The sequence below is a fragment of the Bufo gargarizans genome, chromosome 7, assembly GCF_014858855.1.
Source record: "Bufo gargarizans isolate SCDJY-AF-19 chromosome 7, ASM1485885v1, whole genome shotgun sequence".
Taxonomy (NCBI): domain Eukaryota; kingdom Metazoa; phylum Chordata; class Amphibia; order Anura; family Bufonidae; genus Bufo; species Bufo gargarizans.
Genome location: NC_058086.1, coordinates 151,585,678 through 151,608,352, shown reverse-complemented (window position 1 = coordinate 151,608,352; position 22,675 = coordinate 151,585,678). Strand labels below are relative to the sequence as shown.

The window sequence follows — 22,675 nt, the reverse complement described above, 5'->3', positions numbered from 1 at the left end:
AGGGTGCAAAGTCAAAAATGTCCGCAAACATGTTAGGAAAGATGATAGGCCTCTTTAAAGGATGGCAGACCCGCAAGTTTATTTTATCCCGAAAGAGCCCCACTCTTCTCAATGGGCTGTGTAACATTGCAGCTTAACAGAATAAGGGGTCCAGCACACGACCGTATGTATTTTGCGGTCTGCAAAACACGGTTCCACAAAATATACGGATGACATCCGTGTGCTTATCTATGTCCGCAAAACTGACAAAAATAGGACATGTTCTATCTTTTTTTTGCGGAACGGCCATATGGACATACGAAAACAGAATGCACATGGAGTCTTTTCTGTTTTTTTGGGCGGACCCATTGAAATGAACGGTTCCGCATACAGGCCCCAAAAAAAAACAACGGAATGGACACGGACAAAAATTACGTTTGTGTGCATGAGCCCTAAGGCTGACCTGCAATACATGTTAGGTACTATTGCTAGATAAAAAAACATATTCAACTTTTCTCCTCTTAGTCGTTTTTGAAGGTGCAACTAAATTGTGTGGTCATTGGCTGTTGCAGGCAGGCGTGATTTTGGTTGTATGTGGCAACCACAGAGTGTAGTCACACAGCCATGTCCATTTTGCAGACCTCAAACCACGGATCCTCAAAACACAAACACTAGTCTTGTGCACCCCGCATCGCAGTGTGGAGCCATTGACTTTAACGCAACGCAATGCAGGATTCAGATGGCCCGTGCCCTTGTTTTTCAAATCCGTGGTTTGTGGTCGGCAAAATGGACACGGCCATGTGAATACACCCATAATGATGTAAAAGATTTTAATTTTCTAAACCAGTCCATTGTTGACAGAACTCGCAATAAAAAACAGGGACAGATCATCATATTTTTTTTTACAAGAGACATAGATGTGATGCTACATTTTCTGGGCCGTTTATAGTCGCGGAACAGATGTAAAATGATCCAGTTGGTCACTTTAACACTTTCAATTTTATTTAGTCCTGAAGGACCAAATCAACTCACTGGTAATGGTGTATTACCTGGGAACACTTGGTGGAACACGTAATGGTCGAGAAGGGATTTGTGATGCCACCAGAAGAGGATCATTAATACCAAGAAAAGGACCTGGGTTGGAAAGCACATGTGGTATTCCATGTCCGGAGTCCAGAGATAAGGCAGCCAGTGTAGGGGAAGAGCTTGTCAGCCTAGAAGGTGACTTTCCTTTAAGGGCATGGTGGTCATACCTTCTCTGAAATGTTGGGCTTGAAGATGGAGAACTGCGAAAGAAAAACTAATTAGAATTTAAGAATTAACTTTACCATTTAGACATGTCCATCATCTGAATAGAACTAGAACCTGGTGCAAACTGTTAAAAAGAGTACGGCAGAAAAAGACCACCTGGTCCATCTAGACTGCTTTTATATTATCATTTAAAAGACATATGGTATATTTATCTCAGACATTGTTTAAATTCACTTACTGTAGATTTCCCAACCACATCCAAGCTTCAACCACTCTTTCAGTAAAATAATATTTCCTGACATTGCTCCTGATCTTACCCCCCAGCTAATTTCATATTGTGCCCCCTTGTTCTTGTGTTTACCTTCTTATTGAGAACATGTCCCTCCTAAACATTTAACATATTTAAAGGTTTCGATCACCCCCCCCCCCCCCCCCCCCCCACACACACACACTTTCCTCGGGGCTATACTGTATAAATGCCTGTGTACTAAGTTGTCTGATATAAAGTCGTTGAGAAATATAGTGTTCATAATGCACACTATATTTGTGAACCACCTATTACTTTTTTTTCTGATATACAGTATATTGACTAGGGATGAGCGAACTCGAACTGTATAGTTCGGGTTCGTACCGAATTTTGGGGTGTCCGTGACACGGACCCGAACCCGGACATTTTCGTAAAAGTCCGGGTTCGGGTTCGGTGTTCGTCGCTTTCTTGGCGCTTTTGTGACGCTTTCTTGGCGCTTTTTGAAAGGCTGCAAAGCAGCCAATCAACAAGCGTCATACTACTTGCCCCAAGAGGCCGTCACAGCCATGCCTACTATTGGCATGGCTGTGATTGGCCAGAGCACCATGTGACCCAGCCTCTATTTAAGCTGGAGTCACATAGCGCCGCCCGTCACTCTGCTCTGATTAGCGTAGGGAGAGGTTGCGGATGCGACAGTAGGGCGAGATTAGGCAGATTAACTCCTCCAAAGGACTTCACTTGATTAATCGATCGATCTGCAGCTGTGCATCATTGAGCTGCTGAAATTCAAATGCTCACTCACTGTTTTTAGGCTGCCCAGACCGTTTGTCAGTCACTTTTTTCTGGGGTGATCGGCGGCCATTTTGTGTCTTGTGCGGTGCTGCGACCAAGTGCATCCAAGCTGCGACCAAGTGCATTTAACCCTCAATGGTGTGGTTGTTTTTTGGCTAAAGCCTACATCAGGGTGAAGCTGTCACACCAAGTGCATTTAACCAGCAATAGTCTGTTCATTTTTTTGGCCATATACTAAATCAGGGGCAAGCTGCGCCTGTCACCAAGTGCATTTAACCCTCAATGGTGTGGTTGTTTTTTGGCTAAAGCCTACATCAGGGTGAAGCTGTCACACCAAGTGCATTTAACCAGCAATAGTCTGTTCATTTTTTGGCCATATACTACATCAGGGGCAAGCTGCGCCCGTCACCAAGTGCATTTAACCCTCAGTAGTGTGGTGCGTCAAGCTGTGACACCAAGTGCATTTAACCAGCAATAGTCTGTTCATTTTTTGGCCATATACTAAATCAGGGGCAAGCTGCGCCCGTCACCAAGTGCATTTAACCAGCAATAGTGTGGTTATTTTTTGGCCATATCCCAGTCTAATTCTGTCACTAAATCCATACCGGTCACCCAGCGCCTAAATACTAGGCCTCAAATTTATATCCCGCTAAATCTCTCGTTACCGCTGTCCTGTTGTGGCTGGGAAAGTTATTTAGTGTCCGTCAAAGCACATTTTTTGTTCTGGGTTGAAGTACAATTCCCAATTTAGCAATTTCATAATTTAGTGGTTCCTGCTATATCAGAGCTATTTGAAATCTATCCCTAAAAGGGTATATAATATTCAAGGTGCACATTGGGTCATTCAGAATAACTTCACACACACCCGCTACTGTGTATTTCCAAGTCTAATTCTGTCACTAAACCCATACCTGTCACCCAGCGCCTAAATACTAGGCCTCAAATTTATATCCTGCTAAATCTCTCGTTACCGCTGTCCTGTTGTGGCTGGGAAAGTTATTTAGTGTCCGTCAAAGCACATTTTTTGTTCTGGGTTGAAATACAATTCCCAATTTAGCAATTTCATAATTTAGTGGTTCCTGCTATATCAGAGCTATTTGAAATCTATCCCTAAAAGGGTATATAATATTCAAGGTGCACATTGGGTCATTCAGAATAACTTCACACACACCCGCTACTGTGTATTTCCAAGTCTAATTCTGTCACTAAACCCATACCTGTCACCCAGCGCCTAAATACTAGGCCTCAAATTTATATCCTGCTAAATCTCTCGTTACCGCTGTCCTGTTGTGGCTGGGAAAGTTATTTAGTGTCCGTCAAAGCACATTTTTTGTTCTGGGTTGAAATACAATTCCCAATTTAGCAATTTCATAATTTAGTGGTTCCTGCTATATCAGAGCTATTTGAAATCTATCCCTAAAAGGGTATATAATATTCAAGGTGCACATTGGGTCATTCAGAATAACTTCACACACACCCGCTACTGTGTATTTCCAAGTCTAATTCTGTCACTAAACCCATACCTGTCACCCAGCGCCTAAATACTAGGCCTCAAATTTATATCCTGCTAAATCTCTCGTTACCGCTGTCCTGTTGTGGCTGGGAAAGTTATTTAGTGTCCGTCAAAGCACATTTTTTGTTCTGGGTTGAAATACAATTCCCAATTTAGCAATTTCATAATTTAGTGGTTTCTGCTATATCAGAGCTATTTGAAATCTATCCCTAAAAGGGTATATAATATTCAAGGTGCACATTGGGTCATTCAGAATAACTTCACACACACCCGCTACTGTGTATTTCTAAGTCTAATTCTGTCACTAAACCCATACCTGTCACCCAGCGCCTAAATACTAGGCCTCAAATTTATATCCTGCTAAATCTCTCGTTAACGCTGTCCTGTTGTGGCTGGGAAAGTTATTTAGTGTTCGTCAAAGCACATTTTTTGTTCTGGGTTTAAATACAATTCCCAATTTAACAATTTCATAATTTAGTGGTTTCTGCTATATCAGAGCTATTTGAAATCTATCCCTAAAAGGGTATATAATATTCAAGGTGCACATTGGGTCATTCAGAATAACTTCACACACACCCGCTACTGTGTATTTCCAAGTCTAATTCTGTCACTAAACCCATACCTGTCACCCAGCGCCTAAATACTAGGCCTCAAATTTATATCCTGCTAAATCTCTCGTTACCGCTGTCCTGTTGTGGCTGGGAAAGTTATTTAGTGTCCGTCAAAGCACATTTTTTGTTCTGGGTTGAAATACAATTCCCAATTTAGCAATTTCATAATTTAGTGGTTTCTGCTATATCAGAGCTATTTGAAATCTATCCCTAAAAGGGTATATAATATTCAAGGTGCACATTGGGTCATTCAGAATAACTTCACACACACCCGCTACTGTGTATTTCCAAGTCTAATTCTGTCACTAAACCCATACCTGTCACCCAGCGCCTAAATACTAGGCCTCAAATTTATATCCTGCTAAATCTCTCGTTACCGCTGTCCTGTTGTGGCTGGGAAAGTTATTTAGTGTCCGTCAAAGCACATTTTTTGTTCTGGGTTGAAATACAATTCCCAATTTAGCAATTTCATAATTTAGTGGTTTCTGCTATATCAGAGCTATTTGAAATCTATCCCTAAAAGGGTATATAATATTCAAGGTGCACATTGGGTCATTCAGAATAACTTCACACACACCCGCTACTGTGTATTTCCAAGTCTAATTCTGTCACTAAACCCATACCTGTCACCCAGCGCCTAAATACTAGGCCTCAAATTTATATCCTGCTAAATCTCTCGTTACCGCTGTCCTGTTGTGGCTGGGAAAGTTATTTAGTGTCCGTCAAAGCACATTTTTTGTTCTGGGTTGAAATACAATTCCCAATTTAGCAATTTCATAATTTAGTGGTTTCTGCTATATCAGAGCTATTTGAAATCTATCCCTAAAAGGGTATATAATATTCAAGGTGCACATTGGGTCATTCAGAATAACTTCACACACACACGCTTCTGTGCATTTCCAAGTCTAATTCTGTCACTAAATCCATACCGGTCACCCAGCGCCTAAATACTAGGCCTCAAATTTATATCCCGCTGAATTTGAATACAATACATTGGGCCAAATAATATATTTGTTGTTGTGGTGAACCATAACAATGAGAAAAACATCTAGTAAGGGACGCGGACGTGGACATGGTCGTGGTGGTGTTAGTGGACCCTCTGGTGCTGGGAGAGGACGTGGCCGTTCTGCCACATCCACACGTCCTAGTGTACCAACTACCTCAGGTCCCAGTAGCCGCCAGAATTTACAGCGATATATGGTGGGGCCCAATGCCGTTCTAAGGATGGTAAGGCCTGAGCAGGTACAGGCATTAGTCAATTGGGTGGCCGACAGTGGATCCAGCACGTTCACATTATCTCCCACCCAGTCTTCTGCAGAAAGCGCACAGATGGCGCCTGAAAACCAACCCCATCAGTCTGTCACATCACCCCCATGCATACCAGGGAAACTGTCTCAGCCTCAAGTTATGCAGCAGTCTCTTATGCTGTTTGAAGACTCCGCTGGCAGGGTTTCCCAAGGGCATCCACCTAGCCCTTCCCCAGCGGTGAAAGACATAGAATGCACTGACGCACAACCACTTATGTTTCCTGATGATGAGGACATGGGAATACCACCTCAGCATGTCTCTGATGATGACGAAACACAGGTGCCAACTGCTGCGTCTTTCTGCAGTGTGCAGACTGAACAGGAGGTCAGGGATCAAGACTGGGTGGAAGACGATGCAGGGGACGATGAGGTCCTAGACCCCACATGGAATGAAGGTCGTGCCACTGACTTTCACAGTTCGGAGGAAGAGGCAGTGGTGAGACCGAGCCAACAGCGTAGCAAAAGAGGGAGCAGTGGGCAAAAGCAGAACACCCGCCGCCAAGAGACTCCGCCTGCTACTGACCGCCGCCATCTGGGACCGAGCACCCCAAAGGCAGCTTCAAGGAGTTCCCTGGCATGGCACTTCTTCAAACAATGTGCTGACGACAAGACCCGAGTGGTTTGCACGCTGTGCCATCAGAGCCTGAAGCGAGGCATTAACGTTCTGAACCTGAGCACAACCTGCATGACCAGGCACCTGCATGCAAAGCATGAACTGCAGTGGAGTAAACACCTTAAAACCAAGGAAGTCACTCAGGCTCCCCCTGCTACCTCTTCTGCTGCTGCCGCCTCGGCCTATTCTGCTGCTGCCGCCTCGGCCTCTTCCTCCGCCTCTGGAGGAACGTTGGCACCTGCCGCCCAGCAAACAGGGGATGTACCACCAACACCACCACCACCACCTCCGTCACCAAGCGTCTCAACCATGTCACACGCCAGCGTTCAGCTCTCCATCTCACAAACATTTGATAGAAAGCGTAAATTCCCACCTAGCCACCCTCGATCCCTGGCCCTGAATGCCAGCATTTCTAAACTACTGGCCTATGAAATGCTGTCATTTAGGCTGGTGGACACAGACAGCTTCAAACAGCTCATGTCGCTTGCTGTCCCACAGTATGTTGTTCCCAGCCGGCACTACTTCTCCAAGAGAGCCGTGCCTTCCCTGCACAACCAAGTATCCGATAAAATCAAGTGTGCACTGCGCAACGCCATCTGTAGCAAGGTCCACCTAACCACAGATACGTGGACCAGTAAGCACGGCCAGGGACGCTATATCTCCCTAACTGCACACTGGGTAAATGTAGTGGCAGCTGGGCCCCAGGCGGAGAGCTGTTTGGCGCACGTCCTTCCGCCGCCAAGGATCGCAGGGCAACATTCTTTGCCTCCTGTTGCCACCTCCTCCTTCTCGGCTTCCTCCTCCTCTTCTTCCACCTGCTCATCCAGTCAGCCACACACCTTCACCACCAACTTCAGCACAGCCCGGGGTAAACGTCAGCAGGCCATTCTGAAACTCATATGTTTGGGGGACAGGCCCCACACCGCACAGGAGTTGTGGCGGGGTATTGAACAACAGACCGACGAGTGGTTGCTGCCGGTGAGCCTCAAGCCCGGCCTGGTGGTGTGTGATAATGGGCGAAATCTCGTTGCAGCTCTGGGACTAGCCAATTTGACGCACATCCCTTGCTTGGCGCATGTGCTAAATTTGGTGGTGCAGAAGTTCATTCACAACTACCCCGACATGTCAGAGCTGCTGCATAAAGTGCGGGCCGTCTGTTCGCGCTTCCGGCGTTCACATCCTGCTGCTGCTCGCCTGTCTGCGCTACAGCGTAACTTCGGCCTTCCCGCTCACCGCCTCATATGCGACGTGCCCACCAGGTGGAACTCCACCTTGCACATGCTGGACAGACTGTGCGAGCAGCAGCAGGCCATAGTGGAGTTTCAGCTGCAGCACGCACGGGTCAGTCGCACTACAGAACAGCACCACTTCACCACCAATGACTGGGCCTCCATGCGAGACCTGTGTGCCCTGTTGCGCTGTTTCGAGTACTCCACCAACATGGCCAGTGGCGATGACACCGTTATCAGCGTTACAATACCACTTCTATGTCTCCTTGAGAAAACACTTAGGGCGATGATGGAAGAGGAGGTGGCCCAGGAGGAGGAGGAGGAGGAGGAGGAAGAGGGGTCATTTTTAGCACTTTCAGGCCAGTCTCTTCGAAGTGACTCAGAGGGAGGTTTTTGGCAACAGCAGACGCCAGGTACAAATGTGGCCAGCCAGGGCCCACTACTGGAGGACGAGGAGGACGAGGATGAGGAGGAGGTGGAGGAGGATGAGGATGAAGCATGGTCACAGCGGGGTGGCACCCAACGCAGCTCGGGTCCATCACTGGTGCGTGGCTGGGGGGAAAGGCAGGACGATGACGATACGCCTCCCACAGAGGACAGCTTGTCCTTACCCCTGGGCAGCCTGGCACACATGAGCGACTACATGCTGCAGTGCCTGCGCAACGACAGCAGAGTTGCCCACATTTTAACCTGTGCGGACTACTGGGTTGCCACCCTGCTGGATCCACGCTACAAAGACAATGTGCCCACCTTACTTCCTGCACTGGAGCGTGATAGGAAGATGCGCGAGTACAAGCGCACGTTGGTAGACGCGCTACTGAGAGCATTCCCAAATGTCACAGGGGAACAAGTGGAAGCCCAAGGCCAAGGCAGAGGAGGAGCAAGAGGTCGCCAAGGCAGCTGTGTCACGGCCAGCTCCTCTGAGGGCAGGGTTAGCATGGCAGAGATGTGGAAAACTTTTGTCAACACGCCACAGCTAACTGCACCACCACCTGATACGCAACGTGTTAGCAGGAGGCAACATTTCACTAACATGGTGGAACAGTACGTGTGCACACCCCTCCACGTACTGACTGATGGTTCGGCCCCATTCAACTTCTGGGTCTCTAAATTGTCCACGTGGCCAGAGCTAGCCTTTTATGCCTTGGAGGTGCTGGCCTGCCCGGCAGCCAGCGTTTTGTCTGAACGTGTATTCAGCACGGCAGGGGGCGTCATTACAGACAAACGCAGCCGCCTGTCTACAGCCAATGTGGACAAGCTGACGTTCATAAAAATGAACCAGGCATGGATCCCACAGGACCTGTCCGTCCCTTGTCCAGATTAGACATTAACTACCTCCCCATAACCATATATTATTGGACTCCAGGGCACTTCCTCATTCAATCCTATTTTTATTTTCATTTTACCATTATATTGCGAGGCTACCCAAAGTTGAATGAACCTCTCCTCTGCCTGTGTGCTAGGCCTAAATATATGCCAATGGACTGTTGCAGTGGTGGCTGACATGAAGCCTGATTCTCTGCTATGACATGCAGACTAATTCTCTGCTGACATGAAGCCAGATTGTCTGTTACGGGACCTCTCTCCTCTGCCTGGGTGCTGGGCCTAAATTTATGACAATGGACTGTTGCAGTGGTGGCTGACGTGAAGCCTGATTCTCTGCTATGACATGCAGACTGATTCTCTGCTGACATGAAGCCAGATTGTCTGTTACGGGACCTCTCTGCTCTGCCTGTGTGCTAGGCCTAAATATATGCCAATGGACTGTTGCAGTGGTGGGTGACGTGAAGCCTCATTCTCTGCTATGACATGCAGACTGATTCTCTGCTGACATGAAGCCAGATCGTCTGTTACGGGACCTCTCTGCTCTGCCTGTGTGCTAGGCCTAAATATATGCCAATGGACTGTTGCAGTGGTGGGTGACGTGAAGCCTCATTCTCTGCTATGACATGCAGACTGATTCTCTGCTGACATGAAGCCAGATTGTCTGTTACGGGACCTCTCTGCTCTGCCTGTGTGCTAGGCCTAAATATATGCCAATGGACTGTTGCAGTGGTGGGTGACGTGAAGCCTCATTCTCTGCTATGACATGCAGACTGATTCTCTGCTGACATAATGCCAGATCGTCTGTTACGGGACCTCTCTGCTCTGCCTGTGTGCTAGGCCTAAATATATGCCAATGGACTGTTGCAGTGGTGGGTGACGTGAAGCCTCATTCTCTGCTATGACATGCAGACTGATTCTCTGCTGACATGAAGCCAGATTGTCTGTTACGGGACCTCTCTGCTCTGCCTGTGTGCTAGGCCTAAATATATGCCAATGGACTGTTGCAGTGGTGGGTGACGTGAAGCCTCATTCTCTGCTATGACATGCAGACTGATTCTCTGCTGTCATGAAGCCAGATTGTCTGTTACGGGACCTCTCTGCTCTGCCTGTGTGCTAGGCCTAAATATATGCCAATGGACTGTTGCAGTGGTGGGTGACGTGAAGCCTCATTCTCTGCTATGACATGCAGACTGATTCTCTGCTGACATGAAGCCAGATCGTCTGTTACGGGACCTCTCTGCTCTGCCTGTGTGCTAGGCCTAAATATATGCCAATGGACTGTTGCAGTGGTGGGTGACGTGAAGCCTCATTCTCTGCTATGACATGCAGACTGATTCTCTGCTGTCATGAAGCCAGATTGTCTGTTACGGGACCTCTCTGCTCTGCCTGTGTGCTAGGCCTAAATATATGCCAATGGACTGTTGCAGTGGTGGGTGACGTGAAGCCTCATTCTCTGCTATGACATGTAGACTGATTCTCTGCTGTCATGAAGCCAGATTGTCTGTTACGGGACCTCTCTGCTCTGCCTGTGTGCTAGGCCTAAATATATGCCAATGGACTGTTGCAGTGGTGGGTGACGTGAAGCCTCATTCTCTGCTATGACATGCAGACTGATTCTCTGCTGACATGAAGCCAGATCGTCTGTTACGGGACCTCTCTGCTCTGCCTGTGTGCTAGGCCTAAATATATGCCAATGGACTGTTGCAGTGGTGGGTGACGTGAAGCCTCATTCTCTGCTATGACATGCAGACTGATTCTCTGCTGACATGAAGCCAGATTGTCTGTTACGGGACCTCTCTGCTCTGCCTGTGTGCTAGGCCTAAATATATGCCAATGGACTGTTGCAGTGGTGGGTGACGTGAAGCCTCATTCTCTGCTATGACATGCAGACTGATTCTCTGCTGTCATGAAGCCAGATTGTCTGTTACGGGACCTCTCTGCTCTGCCTGTGTGCTAGGCCTAAATATATGCCAATGGACTGTTGCAGTGGTGGGTGACGTGAAGCCTCATTCTCTGCTATGACATGCAGACTGATTCTCTGCTGACATGAAGCCAGATTGTCTGTTACGGGACCTCTCTGCTCTGCCTGTGTGCTAGGCCTAAATATATGCCAATGGACTGTTGCAGTGGTGGGTGACGTGAAGCCTCATTCTCTGCTATGACATGCAGACTGATTCTCTGCTGTCATGAAGCCAGATTGTCTGTTACGGGACCTCTCTGCTCTGCCTGTGTGCTAGGCCTAAATATATGCCAATGGACTGTTGCAGTGGTGGGTGACGTGAAGCCTCATTCTCTGCTATGACATGTAGACTGATTCTCTGCTGTCATGAAGCCAGATTGTCTGTTACGGGACCTCTCTGCTCTGCCTGTGTGCTAGGCCTAAATATATGCCAATGGACTGTTGCAGTGGTGGGTGACGTGAAGCCTCATTCTCTGCTATGACATGCAGACTGATTCTCTGCTGACATGAAGCCAGATCGTCTGTTACGGGACCTCTCTGCTCTGCCTGTGTGCTAGGCCTAAATATATGCCAATGGACTGTTGCAGTGGTGGGTGACGTGAAGCCTCATTCTCTGCTATGACATGCAGACTGATTCTCTGCTGACATGAAGCCAGATTGTCTGTTACGGGACCTCTCTGCTCTGCCTGTGTGCTAGGCCTAAATATATGCCAATGGACTGTTGCAGTGGTGGGTGACGTGAAGCCTCATTCTCTGCTATGACATGCAGACTGATTCTCTGCTGTCATGAAGCCAGATTGTCTGTTACGGGACCTCTCTGCTCTGCCTGTGTGCTAGGCCTAAATATATGCCAATGGACTGTTGCAGTGGTGGGTGACGTGAAGCCTCATTCTCTGCTATGACATGCAGACTGATTCTCTGCTGACATGAAGCCAGATTGTCTGTTACGGGACCTCTCTGCTCTGCCTGTGTGCTAGGCCTAAATATATGCCAATGGACTGTTGCAGTGGTGGGTGACGTGAAGCCTCATTCTCTGCTATGACATGCAGACTGATTCTCTGCTGTCATGAAGCCAGATTGTCTGTTACGGGACCTCTCTGCTCTGCCTGTGTGCTAGGCCTAAATATATGCCAATGGACTGTTGCAGTGGTGGGTGACGTGAAGCCTCATTCTCTGCTATGACATGCAGACTGATTCTCTGCTGACATGAAGCCAGATCGTCTGTTACGGGACCTCTCTGCTCTGCCTGTGTGCTAGGCCTAAATATATGCCAATGGACTGTTGCAGTGGTGGGTGACGTGAAGCCTCATTCTCTGCTATGACATGCAGACTGATTCTCTGCTGACATGAAGCCAGATTGTCTGTTACGGGACCTCTCTGCTCTGCCTGTGTGCTAGGCCTAAATATATGCCAATGGACTGTTGCAGTGGTGGGTGACGTGAAGCCTCATTCTCTGCTATGACATGCAGACTGATTCTCTGCTGACATGAAGCCAGATCCTCTGTTACGGGACCTCTCTCCTCTGCCTGGGTGCTGGGCCTAAATTTATGACAATGGACTGTTGCAGTGGTGGCTGACGTGAAGCCTGATTCTCTGCTATGACATGCAGACTGATTCTCTGCTGACATGAAGCCAGATCCTCTGTTACGGGACCTCTCTCCTCTGCCTGGGTGCTGGGCCTAAATTTATGAAAATGGACTCTTACAGTGGTGGGTGACGTGAAGCCTGATTCTCTGCTATGACATGAAGACTGATTCTCTGCTGACATGAAGCCAGATTGTCTGTTACGGGACCTCTCTCCTCTGCCTGGGTGCCGGGGCCTAAATATCTGAGAATGGACTGTTCCAGTGGTGGGTGACGGGAAGCCAGATTCTCTGCTATGGAACCTCTCTCCAATTGATTTTGGTTAATTTTTATTTATTTAATTTTTATTTTAATTAATTTCCCTATCCACATTTGTTTGCAGGGGATTTACCTACATGTTGCTGCCTTTTGCAGCCCTCTAGCCCTTTCCTGGGCTGTTTTACAGCCGTTTTAGTGCCGAAAAGTTCGGGTCCCCATTGACTTCAATGGGGTTCGGGTTCGGGACGAAGTTCGGATCGGGTTCGGATCCCGAACCCGAACATTTCCGGGATGTTCGGCCGAACTTCTCGAACCCGAACATCCAGGTGTTCGCTCAACTCTAATATTGACAAAAGTATTGAGACACACCTCTAATCACATAACTCAGGTGCTTCATTCAGTCCCATAGCCACAGGTGTATAAAATCCAGCCCCTAGCCATGCAGTCTTCCTTGACAAACTATTTTTAAAGAATGACTCATTTTAAAGAGCTCACTGAATTCCAGCATGGTCCTGTAAAAGGATGCCATGGTCATCAGTGGCAGTTCATGAAAATTCTTCGCTCCTAGATATTCCACTATCAACCGTGGAAATGTGGACTTGCAAAGTGGAAGTCTATAAGAACCTCAGCCTCAAAGTGGAGACCATGTAAAGTTACAGAGTGGGGTCTCTGAGTGCTGAGGCAGATAGTGCATGAAAGTCACCAGCGCCCTGCTGACTCCATAACTGAAAAGCTCTAAACCTCCTCTGGCATTAAGATCAGCACAAATGCACCTATGCACCAGGAGCTTCATGGCTTCATAGTGGTAAATGCTATGCTGAAAATCACTGAATTTGTCTGTATAGACATATATAAAATCCATAATAGGCATTGTGAAAACACTGGGATCAGGAGGCTTTAGTTCTAGAGAGGTCCCAACTTCACAAGAAAGAACACATCTTGTGAGCCACAGAGGTATAAGTCATTCTCATGTTGTCCTCTAAGTATACTGTATGTAGTCTATTAATAATGTTCTATACCAGCAAAACTTCATCCATGTACAGTCTCCAGGAGATGATAATGGGGTGAAACCAGCATTGTTCTCACTGATAATTGGCTGAGCTGCTGTTGCCCCATGGTCCACAGATAGCGTCTCATCTTGCTTTTGCTCAGATGGTTCCTCCATCAAAGTGTTTTGGTCCTCTGAAGAACACAAGTGAGCCAGTAACTCTCCATGTATGAATTTTCTTACCTGAAAAAAAGCATAATGTATTAAATTTAAGACATGTTTTTCTCCCCACATTCTAACAGCCACAATATTTTTAAGTAGCCATATGGGGTATTAAAACTTTTAAAGGGGCTGCCTTTTTTTCTTAAAGGCTCGTAGTGGAATTAAAAATAAAATATGAGTGAGTGACTGAGCAAGCAGTTCCTGTGTATCTCGAGAGGCACGGGCAAACATCAGAACAAAGAACCAGATTTTTGTCTCTATAGGGCCCTCAGGAGATTGTAACAAAAATCCAACCACGGTCACCTGACCAAAAACTCCTTTTAGGGGTCCTATCTATATATTAAAACTTTAATCTTTATTATTTACTTTTAAAATGAAAATACTTAGAGAAACCAATACTACAAGGTCATTTAAAAATATCAGGTTGCAGTTTCGGGCTAAGTCAGTTACTTTATGTCTTTACTGGTGCGCCGTCGCTCGCTCTGCACTCAACTCAAGAGGTGGCAACCTCATGGATACTCTGTGGCCATATATCACTGCAGGTTGCCAGGTGTGTTTTCAATGGTGAATTGTTTGGCGTCCCTATAGGTCCTAAGTATAGGAGTTTCTATTATAAATAGATACGATGTATTCCTATATCCCTATATTTGTGGGGTGAAATAGTAAAAAATATGCATTTCTGCCATTGTATTGTTTATGGGTTTTTTTTTTGGGGGGGGGGATTGTTTTGACTCCATTCACTTTGTGAAAAATAACATGCTAACTTTAGTCTGCAGGTCAGTACAATTATGATTTTTATTATACTATTTTTATGGTTTTTATGCTTTATTATTTTTAATAAATACACTTTAATGCTTTGCACCACCATATTCTGAGACCCATAGCTTATTACTTTATTACATTTTTTAGTCCTCAAAGGGACTACATTTTTCATTTTCTTAAATGTGTTTACCTCAGTGAATAAACTGATTTTTTTCTTACACTTATTTTTTCAGTATAATTTATTAGCACAGTTATACCATACCAGGCACTCTCACAGGACTTGTCTGGCAGACATATTGGGAGCCTTAGGATCTTTTTACACAGGCACCGATAAAGCATACAGTGAGTCAATCAGCTCTTATTTAGCTCAGTTCACATGGAGCATCATTGGCACTGTATGCAATTGTTTGGGCACATAAACTCCCATTACTGTCTGCAGGACACCCCAATTTACACAGGGCATTGTGTTGTCCACAACCAAGGAATGCATATGGATGTGATCCTCTTGACAAACTAGCATTTGCTCATTTGTCAGGGAATCAGTGGGGATTAATCGGACAAAAAAGCGTTTGTAGGAAGGCTCATCCCCAGCCATCGGCCTGTGTAAAGGGGCCCTTAGCCTTTTGGTATGCAACAACTTTTACTTACCTTAGATGCTACAATCAATGGATTAGACCAGGCATCCAGCTGCTGTGGAACTACAACTCCCAGCATGCACACCTACTTGGCTAATCTCCCATAGAAGTGAAAGGAGGATTCTGGGAGTTGTAGTTTTAGAACAGCTGGAGTGCCAGGGCTTGCTGATCACTAGATGAGACAACAGCCAGTAGAAGACGGTCAGATAAAGAGAAGTAACTGAACATATAACTAATGTAGGCTTAGACTATTGTGGGGTTTCGCTCTGGTAGATAGGGTAAGCTGGCACAGTACAGAGGCAAAATACAAGTTCTTAACTCAAAACATCAGTGTTTATTCATAATTGAGGCAATTGCACAAAACAGCACGTAACTTTGCAGTCTTGGTGTTAATTCACACACAATGGAAAGTTCATATAACACAAGTCACCTTGCTAGCAGTTCTACCTTCGGTAGTCCACAGCAGGCTTTAGGGGGCCTGTTTCCCCAGTGTGCGGCTCTCAGCCCTCCAGCACGGCACAAAGCGTCAGATCCCAAAAACAGAGACCTCTCTGCTGAGCCCAGCTGCCTATTTAAGGACAGCCAGGTTCTGCCAAAACCAGACCGGCATTTAAACTCTGGTCCGGTATTTGACCTCACCTGGCTGTAAACCAGCCCAGCCGCACATGTTGGGAGGAAAATACCTGCCTTGCCAGACACAGCCCCTCACTGTGTCACACTATTCACAGTTTGTTTTGTAACCATGGAGAAGCATAGATTCGCATAGGAGCTGTAGACGCAAATCAGTAGGCTATTCTCAGTTAAGACTATTTGAAAAGTTGCTTTGTGTTTTATTTTAGATGCATTAGCACAAATAAAAATTGTTATAAATAAAAGGGTATTTCTATTAATAATAACACTAATAATAATATGAGATGAGCGAAGTATTGGAAAATTCGATTGGGCTGTTTTGCCGTATTTTACAAAAAAATTCCTTTGTGATTAATTACTTTCTCAGGAAGCGTATTTCTTTGTAAGTAGTGGGTGCAATAACAGGGAGCGGCGATTGCGCCGCTCCCCATCATTGTACCCCTCAGATGCCATGTTCATAGCTGATCGTAGCATCTGACATTAATATTACATCTGACATTATTATAGTGTAACATTTTTTTTTATTTTTATAAAATCATAATTAACCTCATCCATTTGATTGCAAAGAGGCAGCCGCTGCCATCTTGATTGAAGATCCAGCGTGAACGAGATCACGGTGCACGAGATTGCGCACAGGATCTTCAATCAAGATGGTGGCGGACGACTTCTCATGCTCAAATGATTGACGTAAGTATTATTTTTAAAACCGTCATTCAGGCAAAACCAATTCATTACAACGAAGCACAAGGAAATTTGGCTTCTCAGTGAATCGAATTTTCCCTGGAATTCAGATCGAAACTGTCAGGTTTGATTAGCTGAATACTACTACTACTGATAATTATTATTATTAGTAGTAGTGGTAGTAGTATTTTGTCTTAGAAACATCTCATAAGATATCTTTAGAAATACATTTTGTGAATGAGCTTTTCTGTTTTAAACCTTGAGAACAAGAAATGCAGCTATGGCAAAGATTTCACTTTACAAAGAAAAAACGAGGGCAAGTTCAATCTTCTTGAAGAAATTCTTTAAACAAAGCTAAGATCGGGGATTGCACAGATTTCAAGAACACATGTTCTTTATAACACTAGACTCGCTTGTATGTCGATTCTGCCTACTGTCTCAATCACCTCTATCGTGACACTTAATTGAATACATACTTGTGCGCTTTCTAATAGAATTTCATATAAACTTGCTGCATGGTAACTGGAATAGTATGTACAGCTTCAAGGCTTGACCCGAGAGTCCTCCTTCCCCAACTAGTTTCCTTTGTTCTGTACGTGGAGTTTACTGTTGCATACACATATACAGTTGCAAGAAAAAGTATGTGAACCCTTTGGAATGATATGGATTTCTGCACAAATTGGTCGTAAAATGTGATCTGATCTTCATCCAAGTCACAACAATAGACAATCACAGTCTGCTTAAACTAATAACACACAAAGAATTAAATGTTACCATGTTTTTATTGAACACACCATGTAAACATTCATAGTGCAGGTGGAAAAAGTATGTGAACCCCTAGACTAATGACATCTCCAAGAGCTAATTGGAGTGAGGTGTCGGCCAACTGGAGTCCAATCAATGAGATGAGATTGGAGGTGTTGGTTACAGCTGCCCTACCCTATAAAAAAACACACACCAGTTTTGGGTTTGCTTTTCACAAGAAGCATTGCCTGATGTGAATGATGCCTCGCACAAAAGAGCTCTCAAAAGACCTACAATTAAGAATTGTTGACTTGCATAAAACTGGAAAGGGTTATAAAAGTATCTCCAAAAGCCTTGCTGTTCATCAGTCCACGGTAAGACAAATTGTCTATAAAATGGAGAAAGTTCAGCACTGATGCTACTCTCCCTAGGAGTGTCCGTCCTATAAAGATGACTGCAAGAGCACAGCGCAGACTGCTCAATGAGGTGAAGAAGAATTCTAGAGTGTCAGCTAAAGACTTACAAAAGTCTCTGGCATATGCTAACATCCCTGTTAGCGAATCTACGATACGTAAAACACTAAACAAGAATGGATTTCATGGGAGGATACCACAGAGGAAGCCACTGCTGTCCAAAAAAACCCATTGCTGCACATTTACAGTTTGCACAAGAGCACCTGGATGTTCCACAGCAGTACTGGCAAAATACTCTGTGGACAGATAAAACCAAAGTTGAGTTGTTTTGAAGAAACACACAACACTATGGCCCAGATTTATCATGACTCTGACAGCTCACTCCACTTTAACATATGGCTAAAGTCAGTTTTAGCCAAGTCAGATTTATGATCGGCCCTTTAAGACTGTAATAAATGTGGTTTGACGGTAGCAGTTTATCCGTCAGTAAGCAGCTTTACAAAAGTCGCACATCTTTACGAAAAAGTCTCAAGTTTTTATGAAAAAGTCGCATGTTCTATTAAAAAGTCTCATAAGATAAGCACGGTCCTCACTGGTTTGCTATCATCGAAGGAAAAATGAATTCCCAAGTTTATCAAGACATTTTTCAGGAGAACTTAAGGCCATCTATCCACCAGATGAAGCTCAACAGAAGATGGATGTTGCAACAGGACAACGACCCAAAGCATAGAAGTAAATTAACAACAGAATGGCTTAAACAGAAGAAAATACGCCTTCTGGAGTGGCCCAGTCAGAGTCCTGACCTCAACCCGATTGAGATGCTGTGGCATGACCTCAAGAAAGCGATTCACACCAGACATCCCAAAAAAATTGCTGAACTGAAACAGTTCTGTAAAAAGAAATGGTCAAGAATTACTCCTGACCGTTGTGCACGTCTGATCTGCAACTACAGGAAACGTTTGGTTGAAGTTATTGCTGCCAAAGGAGGTTCACCCAGTTATTAAATCCAAGGGTTCACATACTTTTTCCACCTGCACTTTGTGTGTTATTAGTTTAAGCAGACTGTGATTGTCTATTGTTGTGACTTAGATGAAGATCAGATCACATTTTATGACCAATTTGTGCAGAAATCCATATCATTCCAAAGGGTTCACATACTTTTTCTTGCAACTGTACATTAGAGAGATTTTCTATATTATCTGTATTTAAATGTGTTTGTTCAACCAAATCCCCCTTTATTCTTTCTTTTCTAATTTAAATAGATATAACTTGACTATGTACACACAAACTATCCTACCCAGATACAATGATATGATACAATGACAGATTTTATGCAATTAGAAAAGTTGGGTTATCCATTTAGAAGAAAAAAAATCTGGGTATTTTAAATTATTGGTAAAACAACTTTCAAAGTGTAAAATTCTTCATTGGTCATTAACAGTTTGACCTGTGAAAATAATGAATACAATCAGAGATATCTATATATCCCTGAAGTCAGCACACCCAAACATCCGCTTTGACATGTGCTGCCCTTAGACAGGGGATCGTAGGACACCTGGCAGATTAACTTTAAAGGGCATCTGTCAGCAGATTTATATCTATGAAACTGGCTGACCTGTTACATGTGCGCTTCGCAGCTGAAGGCATCTGTATTGGTCCCATGTTCATATGTGCCCACATTACTGAGAAAAATGAAGTTTTAATATATGCAAATGAGCCTCTAGGAGCAACAGGGGCGTTGCCATTACTCCTAGAGGCTCTGCTCTTTCTGCCATAGCTGCTCCCTCTCCACTTTGATTTACAGAGCTAGGTGTGATGATTTTTTCACTGTCTAGATTTTTACTTTATTATGAGACCTTGTCCCTTTAGATAAAGGTATATTTAACTTGCATACAGGGCGCTGTAAGCCGCATAGTTGCTTGGTCCACAGGATATGCCATAAATATCTTATAGGACAATCATCAGGAGAATTGGGTTCCTATGACCACTATTCATCTACTTAAAGAGGTTGTCCTACTTTTTTAACTTTTTTAATGTCAGTAGCACCCTATCGTACCTGTTGAAAAATATGATACACACCTGCTTACCACCGCTCCATTCCATCTCCCTACTGCAGTCTACTGGTCTTTGTCACACTGCTGGGTCATGTGCCACTAGGGGCATAGCTACAGGGGGTGCCGAGGCTGCAGTCACTACCGGGCCCAGAAGCCTGAGGGGGCCCAAAGACCATTGTGCCGCATAAGAAGACACATATATTAAAGAAAGTGCATGCTGGTCAAGTTACACCTTTTGCTTGAGGGAAGGGTCAAGAATTTGGCATGGGGGGGTGCCGTTTCAATTTTTGCCTCAGGCAGCATGAAGGCTATGTGCTTCCCTGCCTCTGACCACAAAGCACTGAGGGAAGGGGGACCCAAGCTAAACTCTGGCACCAGGGCCCATGAGCCTTTAGCTACACCTCTCACCCTGTCCATCCAGATGTTTACAGGATGGGGGCCGGAAGACCACAGAAGAGAGCCAGGCTCTCTACCCAGTCAGACTACTATTAACATTTCCAAAACTCAAAAAATATTGACAACCCCTTTAATGCAACTTTTGCCTCTTTCTGTAATTCCTAAAGACTTCAGTGGAATGAACTACATCTCCATTGATCTCACCTGACCCCAACACTCCCAATAGGCGAAGGTCACAAAGGTTAGAGCCCACCTTTTAAACTAGTATGGCAAATTCTGAGTATAAGCCATAAATTTCTAAGCTGGGAATACATCTTTAAATTCTCCAAGGAGATCCTCTTTCTGGCCTGTGTATTTGTGGATAACTATTTCAATGTATGAACACAAAGAAGTCAACATAAGCCTACATGACAGTCCAAGGTTCCTAAAGAGATGCATGCTTTTATTCATTCAGCTCATTTTCCTGTTCTGAAATTTCAGAATAATACGGTCTATAACAAAAATTCACAGCCATTTCTACTGTACATGACATTTCTCCAGTGATATCCCATGCCTTATCAATGCCGTTTCCTGTAAGAGTTAAGGGTTACAATAAACAAGGATGCCAACAGACAGGGTGTTCTGGATGCTGTGAATATAGATAAGAGATGCCTTATTAGAATATCCTTTTAAAGGCTCAGTACAAGTCTTCCCATGGAAGAGATTCCTGTTTCGTAATCTGCAAAGGGAAGTATTTGATAAGATGCAGCCAGTCTCCTTGGCCGACTTGTGGGAGCTGCCTAAAGGCCACTGGGAGCAAACAGAGGAAGTTCAAGGGCTTTTCTGAGCTTTCACATTGCTATAGAAACTACTTCCTGGGGATCAACTGGCTTGATAGGAAAAGAACCGCTATATATTGTGGCTAGACAAAAGTACATGTTCTGTGACTGGCGGCAAAAGACCATTTTGCAGCCACATGAAGCATTTTCATATGACAACCATGAAAAGGGACTTCACATAGGAAGAGCATGTTGGTTGGGGTCATTGGTGGACTTGAAGCTACAATGTATGGGCGCCTTGATCATATTGGAGTGAAAAAAAGTGACTTCAGATGGAAGAGCATGTCATCCTGATAACTGCCGTAATGAAAAATATAGGTTAGCTGAGCCAACAGCTTTTGAAGATGTATTGGCGCTGATCACACATAAAATTAGGGACGAAGGAGGGGGACAGACATCTTTATTCTCAACATAAGGGGATGATTTTTTTTTTCAAAAAGGAGAAGAAATTATGATTTAGTATTCTTAAAGTTGCAGCAATGGCTGTATATTATGTACATGGGTACCTGAAATAATTTAGCATTCGGATAATGTAACCATTTAGGGTATTTTCACACTTGTGTTTTTCTTTTCCGGCATAGAGTTCCGTCCTAGGGGCTCTATACCAGAAAAGAACTGATCAGTTTAATCCCCATGCATTCTGAAAGGAGAGTAATCCGTTCAGGATGCATCAGGATGTCTTCAGTTCAGTCTTTTTGACTGATCAGGCAAAAGAAAAAAAAAAAACACAGCATGCTACGGTTTTATCTCCGGCCCAAAAAACGTATGACTTGCCTGAATTTTTTTTCTATAGGAATGTATTAGTGCCGTATCCGGCATTTAAAATACCGGAATGACAAAATGGACAGTATGACAAATGGACAGACGGATCCGTTCTTGCAATGCATTTGTAGGACGATCCTGATCCTGATCAGTCTTAAAAGGCAATCAGTTGGCATACGTTATCCCGGATCCGGCAGGCAGTTCCAGCGACGGAACTGCCTGCCGGATACCTCTGCCGCAAGTGTAAAAGTAGCCTTATAGAGGAGCCAAACAGAAATCTTCTGGAGACTTAACTTAAAGCGGATCTGTCACCAGGATCAACCCTATTAAACAAGACATACTGCCTGGTAGGGCTCATCATGCTGATTAAAACAATACCTTTCTTTTGTCTGTATGATAAACAGCTGCAGAGACATCTGCGTTTTTATTCATATGCGGATGAGAAGTTAATCCCTCAGTATGTCTAGCCCTGTCAATCAAGGGGGAAGGGGGTGCAGAGCTCAGGGGGTGTTACAAAGCAGTGATCAAAGGATTCAGCCCCGCCTCCTGGTGCCCCAACTTCTCATTTGCATATGAATAAAACACAGATTTCTCTGCAGCATTTTAGCATACAGACAAAAGAAAGGTATTGGTTTAATTAGCACGATGAGCCCTACCAGAAATCCACACTTCTGTTCATAAAGCAGTGGATGATTTCTATGAGGATTTCCAAAGCGCTCTGGAACTGCCAGGAAACAGTGGCATGCGGATTTGCCTTGTTGAATAGGGCTAAAGCCATGGGTAGATCCCTGGCATGCCCCAGATCTCTGCTGAGTTTTCTGGGTCACACATATGAGATAAATTATCATTATATGGGGGGATGCCTATTGCTTCATAATATAATCCTATTGATGACAATTT

At 44.7% G+C, this 22,675-nt stretch overlaps 1 protein-coding gene across 1 annotated transcript in view; it reads right to left on the bottom strand.

Moving 5' to 3' along the window:
* The window catches only part of DNM3 (dynamin 3), a 358,945-nt gene that overhangs the window by 56,626 nt on the left and 279,644 nt on the right, over window positions 1-22,675 (bottom strand). Inside the window, 2 exon segments of the mRNA XM_044302430.1 lie at window positions 1,029-1,265; window positions 13,690-13,901. Coding sequence (XP_044158365.1) covers window positions 1,029-1,265; window positions 13,690-13,901 — 449 coding nt within the window.